The sequence below is a fragment of the Balaenoptera acutorostrata genome, chromosome 2 (assembly GCF_949987535.1).
Source record: "Balaenoptera acutorostrata chromosome 2, mBalAcu1.1, whole genome shotgun sequence".
Taxonomy (NCBI): domain Eukaryota; kingdom Metazoa; phylum Chordata; class Mammalia; order Artiodactyla; family Balaenopteridae; genus Balaenoptera; species Balaenoptera acutorostrata.
The window spans coordinates 128,420,213-128,436,347 of NC_080065.1; the positions used below are offsets into that span (position 1 = coordinate 128,420,213).

The following is a 16,135-nucleotide window of genomic DNA, read 5'->3' on the forward strand; positions in this document are numbered from 1 at the left end:
AGAGTGTTCCCAGGCATAAAATGCATCAGGGGACCTAAAAAGAGGGTTATGCTTCTTATAGAGAGTAAGGAGATATTCTGAAGTGACTAGAAGACAAAGAAAGTCTTACACCAAGGGTGCATAACCTGAGGTTATGCACTAAGCGTGCAAATCATGTTTTCTCCTTGTCTTATATCACATAATGTATAGGGTGACAACACTGTACATATTAGTTTCCTCCACAGGTGACAAAGTCTCCTGCTGGCTCATTCCCAACTACTCATTCCTCATCTAGTCAGCTCATTCTTTCCATCTGTCTCAGACTCCTTGTTACCACCTTTTTATTCCAAATAACTGAGGCAACTCCTGTTTCCCAGGCATGCACACACTCTCCTCCTCTGTGAAGTTTCAGTTATGCCTTCTGGGGTAAGTGGACATTTCAAAAAGCAAAATGGATGTGGAAAGTTGTGGGGTGGGGTGCAGTGGGAGGCAGGGTGGAACAAGTATGAAGGTCTCGAGAAGATCTGTGAAGTCGCGGTTGGGGATATTTCTCTTCTTTATCTGTGGATGCCCAATGCCTAGCTCAGTAAGTGTTTGCTGCTGCCACGGCAGCTGGAAGGACCTTTGAGATGTTCTGGTTAACCTCCCACTCCACCCATCTCAAGAATTCCCTTCCTAGGACAGGCCTTTGTGGCTCGTCCACCTATTAACACAGTGCAACTAGGCTGCTTATATATTTCCCAGTACTCATACAGAAGCACTTAGGCATTAGAAGAATCAGATTCAACCAGGCACTGGAACTGGCATTTAGAACTTCCATTTTCTTCTTCCATGGATTTCTTAGTTCTAACTTTTTCTTCTGGCTTCTCTGTTTTCTCTTTCAAATAATGTCTTTGGTACCCCCAAAGCACTGCACAGTCTTGTTAAGTGATTATTATCTTGTTAAATGATTATTATCAATTAAAGGATCACTCACCCCTAATATATTGAATTAGAGATTATTTCACCTATTTTTCTTACCTTTCCTTTAAAAATACTTCTTAGATTATATTCAAAATCTAGTACTCATAGACTACACCTACACCAGCCCATTGTATGTGTTTAGTGATAAGAAACTGCCACTTAACGTGTTTCTGTACTTGGTTCTTTGTTATCTAAAGAGATTTATATCTTTGGTTTAATCCACTAAATTTGTTTTTCTGAAGTTTTTTTCAACCACTTTATCAAAAAGAAAAAAGTTAGTAAATAAAGTCAAATGAGCTTCATAATTCTCCCAAATTTATGAACTTAGGATAAATTTTGGTATTCATTATAGTCAGAAGCTCTTTTTCTCACAGCATTTCAAATTAAAGTTTCTTAATGACAAAGAATCTTTGCATACTTGATTTTACAAGAATACCAGACAGTGAAACAGAAAGGGGGGTATTCTAGCATTTATTAAAAAAAGATAACAATGTGATTGAAGTTATCAGTATGGCTATTAAATTTAGATGGCATTGAAAAGCTAACAAAAACCTCAAACTGAAAAATATATCAATGTAAAAAAGTGATCTTGGCACTAGAAAGTTTTAAATATATTAGTCCTTATAAAACTGGGATCCATGACCCTTCAGGGATTATACATAGTAGACACTGGAAAAGTCTTAGTGCTTGATAAATAGGAAATACCTACATAGGCACAGATGTCCCGATGTACTTAAGCCAGTGAGGGTCATGCTGGTTTGAGCTCAGTAGACTTTGCAGAGCTTTAAGAATTCCACGTTGAATTTTAATAGTACTTTTTAATTTTCAAAGTAAACAACCATGCACAAATCTCGCAAGCAAGAATGCTGGATGCTCTCACTATTTTACAGAAGCTGAAACTGTGACAGGGAGCAGTAAGTGACTACACAAATATATGCAAGACAGCAGAGAGGCATGATCCCATTTCTCCTGTATATATTGTTTAAAAATTCACTGATGACAAATAAAAATTATTAAAGATCCAAGAGGGATTTCTAACACAATATTAAATATTTCCCTTCAGATCACTATTAAGTATTCCTATTTTTTTCTCTTTTTCTTTAAATGTCTCAAATTTCCCCACCTATAAAATTAAGGTAAATAACAGCTGCCTTCAATACTACGAAGCTATGGACAGAATCAGTAACAATATAGAAACTAGAATTAAAAATCTTCATAGGATTGTTAAGAGGTTTAAATGAGATGAACGCATACAAAGTCCTTAGCATAGTGGTGCCACAAAATTATATTAAAGATTTTTAATAATCTTTTTTCCTAAGATTTTTAAGGTTAAAAATATATAGGAAAGAATATGGATAATATAGTTAACTTCAAAGTAACTTCTGTAGAACACCTGCCTAATCTGTATTACGTTTCAGATCTCTACAACCAGAGACCAGATGTTGAGAGAAGCCTGCTGAGGAGCTTAGACTATTGAGAATTAGGTATTCAAAGTGTGATACCACTAATTCTGTGATCTTTCTCTAGACACTTTCTATAGGTCTCATTTCCTCATCTCAGAAATGAGAGTGTGGGGAGTAGATGAGCTCTCAAGTCCCTTTAAGCTCTAATCTAAAATCATTGTACCAAACATAGAAAGCAAGCTTTGAGAACCCAAGAGCCCCACCTCTCTGGCTCTACCAGCAACAGTGTTTACATATTATTTTCTATGTACCACCAACTACATTATTTTAAATCTGGGTTCATTCTTGTCTTGTACTTCTTGATAATGTACAAAGACCCAGTTTTAGTATATCATTCCCTACCCCAGTTGCCTCCTTCACTAAAACAATAGGTTAAGATGATAGTAGAATTTTAGAAACAGAAGTACATGTTTTGAAAATAATTCATATATAATTGTAAAGAAAATATTTTGACTCTAAAACACCTAATTACTCAAGGTCATAGATTGGTTCAGCTCAGCCTTAGAACTCAAGTCTTCTAATTTTTAGTCTAGTTCCTTCTGCTATGTCTACTATTGAATAACTAAATTAAATTGTTTGGAAGGGATTTGAAGATTGAAAAAAAAACCCCACCAAATTTGCAATTTATATCATCTTAAAATTAAGAAAATCCTTATCCCCAATAATTACGAAAACACAAAAACATTAAAACAACAACAAAGTAAAACAGTGTCCATAGCAAACTGGTAGAGCTTTAAAGTTCAACATGTGACAATCATAAGGTCATAAGTCATTGCATTGCCCCAACCAGCATGAAATAATAAAGCATGTACTAAATTAGATGTCATTTCACAACAGCTTTAAAAAATTGGCTATCAAATATACTTTCATAACAGCCACAGCTAAATATTAAGAATTATGAAATCAACTAGAATAAAGGTTAATTTTATTATAAAAAGAAAAGTTAACATTTATTGCAACAAACTGTATGTCCTAAACACTGCATACTTAAGTTGAACTCTCAAATTGTTAAAAACATAAAGATTCAATGTAAGATAATGTGCTAAACATTTACAACTAATCATATCATTAAACCTTTCTCTCCCCATAGATATTTTTGGAGCGCTAACAGCGTGAATGAAAAAAATTCTAAAATAAGAGGCTTTCACTAAATTTGTTGTATTATAGACATTTTTAATCTCGCTGAAACTTGCTCAAAAGAAAAAAGTTTTAAAGCACTCAATATTAATATTTGAGTTACTCCGGAAAAGTATGTTTAAGCATGCAGCTCTACTAAGATAAGTCATTAATATTTAAACTGGCCCAGAGATAAAATTAGGTGATGACACATTTCCATTCAAAATAATTGGCTTTAAGGACCATATTGCAATATAAATTGTTTAAATGACCATCTGGCAATTGCAGAATCCCATAATTTATTATATATATGTAACATAAATAAGAACTTATTTCCTTAACATTCCAGCAGAAAAATATGCAACCCATGGAAATATATTACTAAAGAAGAGGGTTGTACTCCATAGTCAGATGACAGTGTATGTCAAAGTGCACTAGGAAATATAAAGTGGTTTTATCAACATAACACATCGTTTCAACTACATGCCAGTAATTAGGTTTTTATTGATTAAATAGCAGCCTATAAAAATGGGGAAAATATGAACTTGATCTTAGCTGAAATAATCTAAAAGGAATTAAAATTTCCATTCCATCTTTTTTTTTTTTTTTTTTTGGTAATAAAGTATAGCAAAAGACAACAACGTAATCCTATAAACATCAGGGTTATATTGCCACAAGTAGCTTTAGATTTTTACCTCAAATAAAAGAAACTAAATTGTAATCCTGGTTAATGCACTCCTTTGTACATAAACACAGCCCCAAATTTTTCTTTTTTTAGTCCTCTGAATTCATGACAGCTGATTCAAATTGTTGGTTTTTGGAATTGCTCTTGATGTTTCTAAACTTATCTTCCACCTTTCCACATCTCTACTGCTCCTCCCTCTCTTGCCTCCCTTCCCCCAATACCCTTTAATTCACAAACTCCACTGGAAACCCGTATTCAAGGGACATTTGTGACGGTAGTGAGGAATAAAAAGGCAACCTGTCAAAATTAGGTGTTTGGGGGTTGAAATCACTCTCTACAACTAACTTTTGAACCACTATAAAACTGCTTACTTTCTAAAATATAACTTACTGGGTAAAATCAGTACAAAAATTACCATTAAAACTCACACTCTAATCCAGGTTAACATAAAAATGATCATGCACAATTCAAAGAGAGAGGAACACTTAACAGATCTTTTCTTTTTTTCTTCCCCTAAATGGAAGTTCTCCATAAGAATATTTTTATTTACTTGAAAATGCAAAACACGAGTAGAACAAGCCAGAAGGAAATGAGAGCAGTTCGCTCTCTGAAATTACAGAAATAAGGAGAGCATGGGCTTTTAAACACTCCTATAAAGGTCAATAAGTAATTAATTTTTTTTCAGTTATAGTTTAATTCAACAAAATATTTCTTGAAAATTCTTCTGCAACAGGATTTACCAATATACATTTTCCTTGACTCAGAAATATGGAAGCAAGTGCCCATTAATTTGGCAAATACCTGTAAAAATGGCATTACACAATTACCAGGATGTCCTCAGAAGGGTAAATGCTATTAGGCACAAACCTATTTTGTCTATTGAATTTGCTCAGATAAATAGTAGTACATAATGAGAACTTACTGCTCAGTAAAATTAGGTGTGATTTTAAAAGTAAGAAAAAGTGGGTTTTAAGAAATACGCCCCAGGCTTATTTTAAACCCAACGTAAATTAAGATTTCCTAACAACTAGCCTATTACAATCACCTGCAGGCCAGAGTGGATTAAGACTTATAATCAACCAATTAATACAGATGTTCTTTCACATTAGCCACTCATACTAAAATAAACCCTTTTGATCCAATCGCTCCTTCACTAAAATCTCAAAAAGCCCCTAAAGTGATCTCTACACACATATGAATTTTACTACTATTACAATTTGCATTTAAGCTGCATTTATGGAAGGTATGTTTCAGAGTAGGTCTTTCATAAAATTTGTAAACAGTCAACATAATATTGAAAGTGGTCAGATTAACTAAAATATCTGTAACATCAATAGATAAAACCAAAACAGCATTGTAATACAAATTATTTTATCAGTTATAAAAATATAATGGACTAGCCAAAGAAACATCACAAGAAGTAATTTCAATAAAATCTGACCACACGCTAATCACACATTTCTGTACTGGAGTCATTCCACACTAAATTGACACACCTGAATACACAATGTGTTTTACCTTGTGGGGTTTTTTTTTTCCTTTTACTAATAATATAGCCATAAAGAAGTACAGGGTTTTAAAAAAAGGAAAATATTATCATAAAGCTAAAAATAAACAAATAGCCAAAAGCAAATCTCCTTTAACATTCAGAAATCATTTTACGAGTGAATATCAGAAACATTAAGGTTAAAAAAGACACTGATTGAAAGACTCACTGCCAGAACCTTTGGAAGGAGAGGAAAAAGGTAGAAAGTAAAGAAAGTATCCATTAAAAAGGGGGAAAATCAATAAAAACTCTTCTTTATGCCTCCCTTCTCTGAGAAAACATTCAACACGATGTTAATAAGAAAAATAAAAAAGGGACAGAATTTGCTTCATTCATCCTGTGTTTGTACAGGTCTTCATTTGCATTATGTTAATAAAATTAGACATAGGTACAATTAATAATGAGATGTTAAAATCTACATAAATTTTCAAAGCTTCATTAAATGGCAACCAACAGAGCCCTAAACTCCACCTAAGACTGAATTTACAAATTCATCTTGCATCATTCTTTCTCTCCGATAATCATACCCTTCAGAAAACGATCAACTTTTTAATACTAGTTTCAACGTAATCCCAATAAAAGCTCTAATTCTACCTGAAACCATTTACTTCTTTGCCTCTTTTCAGCACTTTCACCATTAATGCTCAAGTGAAACAATGCTGAAAATCAAATCATGCAGAAATCTGCCTTCATCAATGTTACAAGTTTATGCTAAATTTACTGAATTTCAGAATATAAAAAGCATATTAAGGTAGAATGGCTAGTTCGTTTTACTTAAAGAATGTATTTGAGTATCAATAAGGTTTCTCTTGTTTTACTATCAATGAACTTAAACCTTAAAAAAAATACTTTACTATGCTCAATCATGACACTCATAATTTTACAATTTAACGTAATAACGGGATGTTGTGCTATGTTGACACATCAGAAGGAATTGCCTTCCCTCCCAAAACAGAGTGTAAAGTGTCTTTTTTCAAGCATACTAAGAAAAAGCAATTTTAGGCGACATCTTAAAAAGCCAAATTACAATTTTTGCTTTAAAAACACTTAAATAGAATGCAAGTTATTAGTGGATTTAATATTTCTATATCTAAATTCAGAAAGTCAGTATTCAGTATAGTTGTGGTCTCAACATGTTGATTTACCTGCTGATTACTCAGGGTCACTGGTCTTAATGTTTGGCTGGAACCAAACAGTAACATATAGAGAAGAGAAAGCAACCAATTTTAGTTATATCAAGGCTATTGTTTGGAAACAACAGGCTAATTCAATGATGGTAAAAAAGAAACATTGTTTCAATTTATTTGGAAGAAGCTTTGTTCTGGGTAATCACAGATCCCAATGTTAATCCCATAAGGTACAAAATTTTCAAACTTTCTCAAACTATCCTATAAAGATATTATACCTTTTCATTAGGACACAAACTACTGATTATAATTCCAAATCACACACTGGCATAAAATAATCATTTCACTGGATATTAAAGAATCTTGAAAGAGCCACATCATCATTGCTTTGTCTACCATCATATGGCTGTTATGAGGCTGACACACTTTAAATGTTATAAACTACTAGAAAAAGTATTAAAATGATCTTTAATGATTTAAGGATAACTATATTCATCTAAGACTTATTCTACAGATCCTAGATTCTATAGGTCTTAATGAAAGTTCATTGTGAATGGAAAATAAGTTCTTGTTCCATGCCTTTTTTATAGTAAGGAAAATGATAACATTACCATGCTGATTATCAGAACAAAAAGCATTAATAATCACCAAGCTTTTCCTAAGATATATGATTTTTCTTTGTACAACTACATGTTTTATAAATCAATGTAAGTTTCCTACAGAAAGCTTAAGTCAAACCAACTGTACTTACTCTTTCAAGACAAACAAGCACATTCAATCATGAATTCCACTGCCAAAAATTTGAGATTGAAAAATTTAAAACACAGCATGTCTTTTAACATTTAAACACAACAGCTTATGCGATAATATCTCAAATCTCGTTACTGAAAACATTTTAAACCTTCAATTCAGAATGATAGCAATAAAAAGTTGAAGTGTTCTTCTAAGTAAAAGATAATTATTATTTTAATAATAGATTAGTAGGTAGTTTACATTAAGACACACAAGAACCAAGGATTTTTTTTTTCTTTTGATAAGAAACATCTAAGCCTTTTAAAGGAACAGAACATAGCCTAAATCTAAGTCGAAATTTTTTCCCCAACAAGCAAAGCTTCCTACTTAAAGAGGAAAGAAAAGAGACACCTCAGTATTAGAATATACCCTTAACAGAAAAAGCATTTTTAAAGATTGTTTTAAATAAAATCTTCAATGACTAGTTAATGTGAAGTGACTATCACTAATATTTAAGAACTTACAGTACTTACATACAAAGAAATCAGTGTCTACTATGCCCTTCCTCCCCCCTCCAAAAAACCCACTGATTAATCAATCTTGTGTATCTACAATTACATTTTTATATTTTCCTTCACAACTAAAATGTGATATACATTTATCTGAACTGGGGGTGGGGGTGCAGGATAGAGAACTTAACCCCTATGGAGATACACCTACATTTAGAACTTTCTCCTGGTAATTACATTTTAACAGACCTTTTTGAGGTCAAACGGAAATGTCAATATACTTATAAATGAGGGAGAAAAAAGGAGACAGAGAAACAAATCAAACACAGCTGAGACTGAAGCTCAACAACATTGGCCATCAGCTAATATACTTGAGAACTTGTAGGAACATTTGAAAGTAAAATCAAGCACCGTGTTGCCACCAATTCCTTTCTTAAAGAGACCAATCAGCAGACACAACTTACCTGCTTTAGGTCAGGAACTCTGTGGGCAAGTCCCACGTCTAATACTCTTGTCAGGTACACTGTGCACTGACTGCATTGCTTTAGCAATCTCAGAACTCAGATTCTTCAAGGTTCAGTTTGAAGAAAAGGGTTCATTGTTAGTACCTCTAATTTTTAACCCTTTAATCTCCTCAGGCTAACACTTCACAAATGTACAAATACAGCACAACGTTTGATTACGTGAAGTATTATGGGTGTTTTTCATCGTAATGTAAGAGCATATTCTAAAACAGCTTAAAAAATATGCACAGTAAATATATATTTCTAAACATTATACCTCCTTGAATTTACATAGTTTTTACTAAAGACACCTGTTAATGAGCAGTATTCTTTTAAATTTTTACATAAAAATTTCAATTACTGGCCAATGGGACACTAAATACCATTATTTCAGGGGAAAAAAAAAAAACTGGGAAGGGTTTTGTACAGACCAATCACTTAGGTTTTCTACCATGCCTACTTTCAAAAGCCCGCTTAAACTTATTCACATGAAAAAGCACTTGAATTGTTGTCGAACACATTCAAATAAATGAATATTTAAACCTATCAATTGATCTTAAATGTACCATTCTCAAGAAACAGAAAGCATTAATCTTACCTTGAATAGCCATTAGAAAAAACCGATCGACCGGAGAAGTTCAAAGTCCCTAAGGAAGTCAAGTTATCATCTCCAGATCCTTGGCATCTATTCCAATTTTCTGAACCAACAGGAATTGGTGGAATGACATTAAAAATAGGTTTCTGATCCTGCTGTTGAGAAAGGGATGCTGTATTCATGTCATAGTGGTACATCTGTCCCCCAGAGGTACTCACACCATGAACAGAAATGGCAGACATTTTATTACCAATTATATTTGCTCCAGAAAAGCTGGCCTGACAATAAACTGGGCCCAGTTTCTCCTGCTTAATTACTCCAGGGGTGCAGAGTTCGATAAAATCTTCTTTTTCTGTTTTCACTTGGGGCAGTGGCACACTGTTAGGGCTTGATAAGATAAGATCTCCATTATCCTTAATTTTAGGTTTAGTGTCCGGTAAAACAAGAGGCTTACGGTCCTCTTTCGAGTTTCCTTCCAGAAGGAATGGATCGTCCTCTCCTGCCAAAGGAGAAAGCAAACAGTTTTCATCTATCAAGAGGTCTGAGCTCCAAGGACTCTCACTTGTCTCTTTACCTGGGGACCCAGAAGAAAACTCCAAATCCTGGAGTTTTTTCCTCCATATGTCAAAGGTGCTTTGGTCTGTGGTATACAACTTCACATTACCCCCATTAGTGCCAGTCTGGCCCTTCAAATTTTGCTGTTCTGAAGATACATCAGAGTGAGTTTTTGGAAACTCCTTCTCTGTGGGGGCAGCCGAGGCAGCAGCTGATGCTGAATTCTTGGGGTTCTCTGGAACACTGGTCGACCTATTGAGGTTTGCGATGCTTTCTTCCAGAAGCCGAAAGTCTGTTTCCCCAGAGGAAAGGCTCATTTGGCCCTGCTGTGGGAATCCCAGGTCATTTCCCATCACTTTTGTCTCTGTCTCTCCCATATACAGTCCCATTGAGAGTGAAACTGCCTTGGACAGATCTGGCTGCTGCGCATTGCTTCCTGAGCCTTTTGGAAAATCAACCAAAAGTCTTTGCTGCTTGGAGTCTGCCTGAGAAGCAGCAGCCAGTGAGGGTGAAGATGCAGAAACCTTCACAGTAGCTCCTCCCCTTAGGGTTTTATAGAAGTCCATCACATTTCCCCTCTCTCGACCAAGCACACTGCTGGGGATTTCTTCTCTACTGGGGGGGCTTAATGATTCCTTGGGGTCCATCAGTGAATATCAGCTACAAAAAAAAGAGAGGCGGACATAATAAGCTATAAAATCACATTATCTCTGTGATCCAATTAGTAAGAGCCTGTTAAATGAACCTTTTAGTTAATTCCGAATCTAATTCCTTGTTATCAGAAGAGTAGATTCTGTCTTCCATAATATAAAAGCCGTGTCTTCTGCTCCCATTCAGTGTGCCACATTTAAAAGTACAATGCAGTCCATTTGCACAGCTGAGAACAAAACTGTATCAAACTAAGCTTGGCTATTCATCCTGCCACTCACAAATTGGTAACTTTGTTAATCACAGACATTATAATTCATTACATCTGATTATTCTGAAGGTTCAAGTTGATGTCAAAGTATTTAATTAAAAAAAAGGAAGTATGATCATTGAAATTCCTACCTCTTTTCAACCAGTCAAGGCTGTTGGCTTTTCTGAGAACTAATAAACATAAAATCTGATAAACACTATGCTAGAATTCTCTATCTCTGATTACTCCCAATTCCTCTCCTACCGGCTGGTCACACATCCAAACCTTTTAGTACAATCTACTAGTGAACCATGCACTTCACTTGGAAAATAAACAATGATGGTCTGCTCATCTTCCAGTAGGGTAGGAAAAGGCTCCTATTTTTAACCCATATTTCTTACTGAATGTGCCTAATAGTGCCTGCTTTCAAATTTTGGACATATGAAATGAAACACACTGTATACAGGCTAACTAAAATTTAGATTTAAAAAAGCAGAATGTGTAGTAGCTTCTCATTACAATTTTTAAAATATGGTATAAGAAATATAGCTCTCTCAAACCCTTACAACACAATAAATTCTAGATGAAGCTACATTTTCTTTTAAAACTGCTTAAGACCCTCAGTATGAAATACTATTATGTCTGTAAATTAAGATTTTTCCTTTCCAAATATCGAAGTATTGAAAAACAAAGGGGAAAAAAACCACCCCAGAACTGTAAAATCACATTCATATAGATCCAAGTAAAATAAAACATAATACAATGCTCAGAATAATCCTCCCTGCATTCTAAACCTTCACCTATCCTAATTCTGAGCTTACTCTAAAGAGGGTTAGGTTGCTAGAAGATTGTTGACAATCAAAGATGTTTTAAGAGGCGGGCAGAGACTTTGATAAGCATATTTGCGACAGTATAGTCAAATCCTGTCCAATGAAAGAAAACTTTTCCCGTACAGAGGCTTCAAGAAGCATAAACTTCAGTGGCCCTCGCTAAAAGTGGAGCGTGATTAAGGTAGACAGAGAGGTGGGGACGTGTCTCTACAAATCTTGAGGGTAAACTGCTTATCTCCCCGCCCCTCCGCCGTGTTTAGCTGATAACGATCTCTAAACACAAGGTATCAAATGGAGCCTAATGAATTTCCACGCCACTTTGACAGCTGCCTTCAAACTCGAAACCAAAACAATACTTCATAAAACGAAACAATCCCTCAAACGATTTTATCCCCCCGTTTAAATTGCAAATAACCCTGTCACAGTAATTGGCCTTAATGAACCATGCCAAGGGGTCTTAAGCGGCATTACAAGGCTGTAATTACCAAGTCTGCAACCTCAAAACGTCCGACTAGCGCTTGTCAAAAATCGCAGCACGAAACTATTACGGTTAGGGAGGGTCTTCTTCCAAAAGGGGCCACTTCAAAACGTCAGGAGCGAAGTGATGCCAAGCGCTAAAGAACAAACCCTCGCGGGGGCCGGGGATAGAAAAAAGCGCGAGGTTAAAAAAGAAATGTGTCCAGACCTGTTGAGTTCTTTCTCCGACACGCCCACTTCCACCAGATAACACCAGCCCTGGCCGAAGTCTCCGAGTAGCAGGCTGTCAGCCCCCTGCGTGTGTACACGCGCGCACACACACACACTCACACACACCCCTGCGCGCCCGCCAGAAAGGAGACGCGCTGGAGCCTCGACACAAACCCTGCTCGCGCTCGGGCGCTCTAGGGTGGAGCGGACAGAGTCGGGCGAGCAGGATTCAGACGCGGCTCAGCGTTCACCAGAAAAATGGGTGTCTGGGAGGCCCCCTGGGAGGGAAAAGAAAAGGGACTTAGAGAAGAAGAAGAAAAAAAAAAAAAAAAAGGCCAGGATTCCTCACCAGGGAACGAGAGCCTGGAAACCCGGACGGCTCGACGAGGCTCCACTCGTAGAGAGCTCGGGTTCCTCCCCCTCGGCCAGGGGACGGCGGTCCAGGGAGAGGAAGAGGCCAGCGCTGTCACCCGCGCGCTGCCCTGTCGTCACCGTCCCCCGGCCCTCGCCAGCCCCCACCCCCACTACCCGAAGCTAATAAAACTTTGCAGGCTCCCGCGGCGCCCCCGAGCCGGCCTCCCGGCCCCGGCCCGCACCTCGGGGAGCGAGCGCCCGTGGGGGCCCAGCCCCCGGCCCTCCCCTCCCCTTACCTCTGCCGGCGGCGCCACTCACCCAACACCGTCCGCCGCTCCCACCGCAGCCGAGATAAACAACTTAGCGTGTGAAAGCAGGAGGAGCAGGAGCGAGAGATTTTTTTTCTCTAAAAAACGGAAGTAAACAGCCGCCCCCTTCTTCCATGGGGGGAGGGGAGAGCCCCTATTTGAGAAAGTCTCCCATTTCCCGGCTGACAAGCCAGCTCCCCGCCCCGCGCCCGTCTTCGCGGGCCGGGGCTCTCGGGCGCGCGTCCTTCGTGCCGGCGCCCCGCCGCTCCCGCCGCTCCGGCTGCGGCGTCTCTTTCCACCCACTAGAATCCGTCCCCGACGGGCGGGCGGTGACTGGGGCTCCCGTCACAGACTCTAGCTCGCAAAATGGAGGAGGAGGAGGAGGGGAGGCAGCGCGGACACGCGAAAGGGCCGCCCGGCCGCTGCAGGCGAGCGGGACCGAGCGGGGGGCGGGCGGAGGCGGCGCCGCGGCGCGCACACACACGCGCTCCCACCCCACCCCCGGCCGCTCCCCGCCCGAGGGGCCGCGCGGCGGCGCGGGGAACGGTGCAACCTGTTGGCGACGCTAGGCAACTGCAGGGGCGGCCGCGGCCCCCGCCCCCACGCCCTCCGCGCGGGCCCCGCCACCCCGGCCGCGACGGCGCCTGCCCGCCCGCGGCCCCCCGGCACAGCCCCCGCCGAGGCTGCCTCCCTGGCGCGCGAGGCTTCTCCTCGCCCCCCACCCCTCACCCCCCACCAGGAAAAAGGAGAGGAGGCGGCGGCGGGGGCCGACCTGGTCTTTCTGGGGCGGGCTTCGGAGGGAAGCCGAGTTTCTCTAGTTTCTCTTCTCGCTGCTCCTTCCCGCCCCAGCCCAGCTCCGCGACTCCCGACCCACTCCGGAGCTCGCCCGGTCCCTCGGCGGCAACCGTCAGCGCCCCTACGGGTGACAGCGGACTGGCTGGGGGAGCCGGGGCGCGGCCCGCAGCAGAGCCGCGAGGGTGGTCCGCGCCGCCGCCCCCGGGCGAATTGAGCGAAGTGTGTCACTTCGCACGAGGCTACAGGGTTGCACGGAAACGGTGCAGCGGCGTCTCGGCCCCTCGTAGGGCCGGACGGCCAGACACGCCCTCTGGGGAGGCTTCAGGGAGGGGAGGGCAGGGAAGGGGGTCGGCGCATACATACTCTGGGCCGGGGGGGGAGTCGCGTGCCGGCGGGTCCCCCACCCCCGCATCGTCTGGGCGGCCCAGTCTGCACCCGCCGCCGCGTGCTCGCACCGGGAGAGAAGTTGCAAAGCAGAACCCACCCTCCCCTGCGCCCCGACTGTCCCCCACCCTCTTCTCCGAGCCTGCGAGGCGGCGGCGGCGGCGGCGGCGGCAGAAGGAGGCACCGCCTGCCAAGTTCAACCCCCATCCCTCCCTCCCTCCTAGCGCGCTCACACTTGAAGGAAGTTGCACGCCAAATGCAAAACCTCCAGCGAACTGGATTTCTTTGCAATTTTAAATTATTATTCTTAAGGAAAGCGGGAGGTGGCAGGCTTAAAAGCAAGTTGCAAGCGAAACAGTAAGTTGCTTGCACAGTACGCCCTCCTTCCCCCCACCCCAACTCCTGACCTCTCCTTCCACCCCCTTCGGGGCTCACGTCCAAGTTTCCCGCGGAGGCCCCTCCCCCGAATCTTGACATTTGCTGCACTCGCCTCAATACGTCGCCCACTCCTTCGTGTTCGTGGGACCCCCATCCCTCCAAATAAAACAGAACACACGCAGCTTTAAAATGTCAGCATTAAACTCCTTCCAGCTCTTCCCGTTACGTGCCTCCCCCTCTGTCCGAGGGAAACACGTGGCCTGTCCCCAAAGAGAGGGGAGTGGGGCTAGAGGAGTCCGCGCCAGAGGCCCCCGCCCCAGCCCCCTTCCCCAGCTCGCCGCGTCCGCAAGGCTTGGGCGACGCCGGGATCGAGCCTCCTACCTTGGGCGGCACATATTATGATTTGTGTGACTCGGAGAAAGGTTGTCCTGTGTTGCTTTAGGGTTTGGGGAGGTAACTTTTGCGACCCCGCAGGTGACAGCGCTTGCCAGCTGCAGCCGGGGGCGGAGGCTGCCGCAACTCCACCTAGCCCTGCCCGGGCGCTCGGCCGCAGCCACTCTCTCTCCAGGCCGCGCTCAGACTGGCGGCGGCTGCTCTGCCCTGACATGTTGCAGAGGATTTGGGGGGAGTGCGTGCCGGAAGTCGCCTGCCGCCATCTTGGTAAAGGCAGCTGACACCGCCCGGCCGCGCGTCCACCATCTTGGCAAAGGTTCTCGCTAGCGGGCAGCCTAGGTCGCCCTTCCTCGGTTCTGGGGGTGTAGGCGCTGCCCCGTGTGTCGTTCGAGATGACGGGAGTGAACTAGGCTATTAGCGAGCCGCCTGCCCGGAGGCGATCTGCGCGGGCCGCCTCCAGATGATGCCAGGGCCGCCATCTTGGCAAAGGAAGATACGCTCACAGCGTCGGAGGAGTGAAGGGAACCAAGACCTTTGCCAACCCTCAGCCAACCCTGGCTGGTAGAACCCTCAGCCAGGAGAATTTTTATGAAGGGCGCCGAGCAACCCAGTTGTTAACAAAACCTCTCTGGATACAGACGAGATGACTCCTCTTTTCTTTCCCTTGGCTTAATTCAACTGGAGGGAGGCCCCTGTCTTGGGTGCTCATAGTGGATACTAAATGAGAATTGACTCGAGAACGCTACTTTGCCTACTTGCCAGGTGTCCTACCTTCTGAGTCTCAAATACTAGAATCAGATATCTTGACTGCATTGGGTCCCCAAACAACCAACAGCTTCATGAAAAAAAATCAAGACTCAAACCTACAATACATAATGTTACGCATGTTTTTAAAATGAGTTAAATAACATACTGAAATGATCATCCTTGTACATCTGCTTAGAAGTTATAGTAGGAACTATTTATATATGTAATATATTATATATAATAATTTGTACATATATATGTAAAGGGACCATAACAGATACCTAATCAAGTACCTCTTCCCATACCATAAACCTATTTCATAGTTGAATCTGTGCTCTAAAAAAAATCCACCTCATCTCTCTTACCTGTTCACATTGTAGGTGGTGGATACCCTGCTTTTAAACAACATCTGCTTTTATAAGAGTTCCCAATTAACTTTCTCCCCACTCATTTTTTCCTGCAGGTCCAGTGGATCACTTTAAAATGGGAGAGGACACATCATTTCAAATTAAAAATTGCCCTTGAAAACACTTTCAATGGAGCAAAAGTGTGGAATTTTCCTGATTTTTTCTTTTCAGTGGTCTAAAT

General features: G+C 41.4%; 1 protein-coding gene across 10 annotated transcripts in view; it reads right to left on the minus strand.

The window, feature by feature from the left end:
- Positions 1-14,998, minus strand: part of NR3C1 (nuclear receptor subfamily 3 group C member 1) — a 126,946-nt gene extending 111,948 nt beyond the window's left edge. Inside the window, exons 1-2 of one of the 10 annotated variants that reach the window (XM_057539955.1) lie at positions 14,789-14,998; positions 9,222-10,433 (exon numbers count right to left, since the gene is read on the minus strand). In XM_057539955.1, coding sequence (XP_057395938.1) covers positions 9,222-10,420 — 1,199 coding nt within the window. In that variant the 5' untranslated portion in view covers positions 10,421-10,433; positions 14,789-14,998. Of the gene's footprint in view, positions 1-9,221; positions 10,434-11,986; positions 12,138-12,186; positions 12,442-12,537; positions 12,694-12,838; positions 13,348-13,622; positions 13,918-14,008; positions 14,128-14,519; positions 14,564-14,788 lie in introns of those variants that run through there. The other 9 variants (XM_057539960.1, XM_057539958.1, XM_057539954.1 and 6 more) reach the window with 9 other exon arrangements.
- Between the last annotated feature and the right edge of the window lie 1,137 nt (positions 14,999-16,135).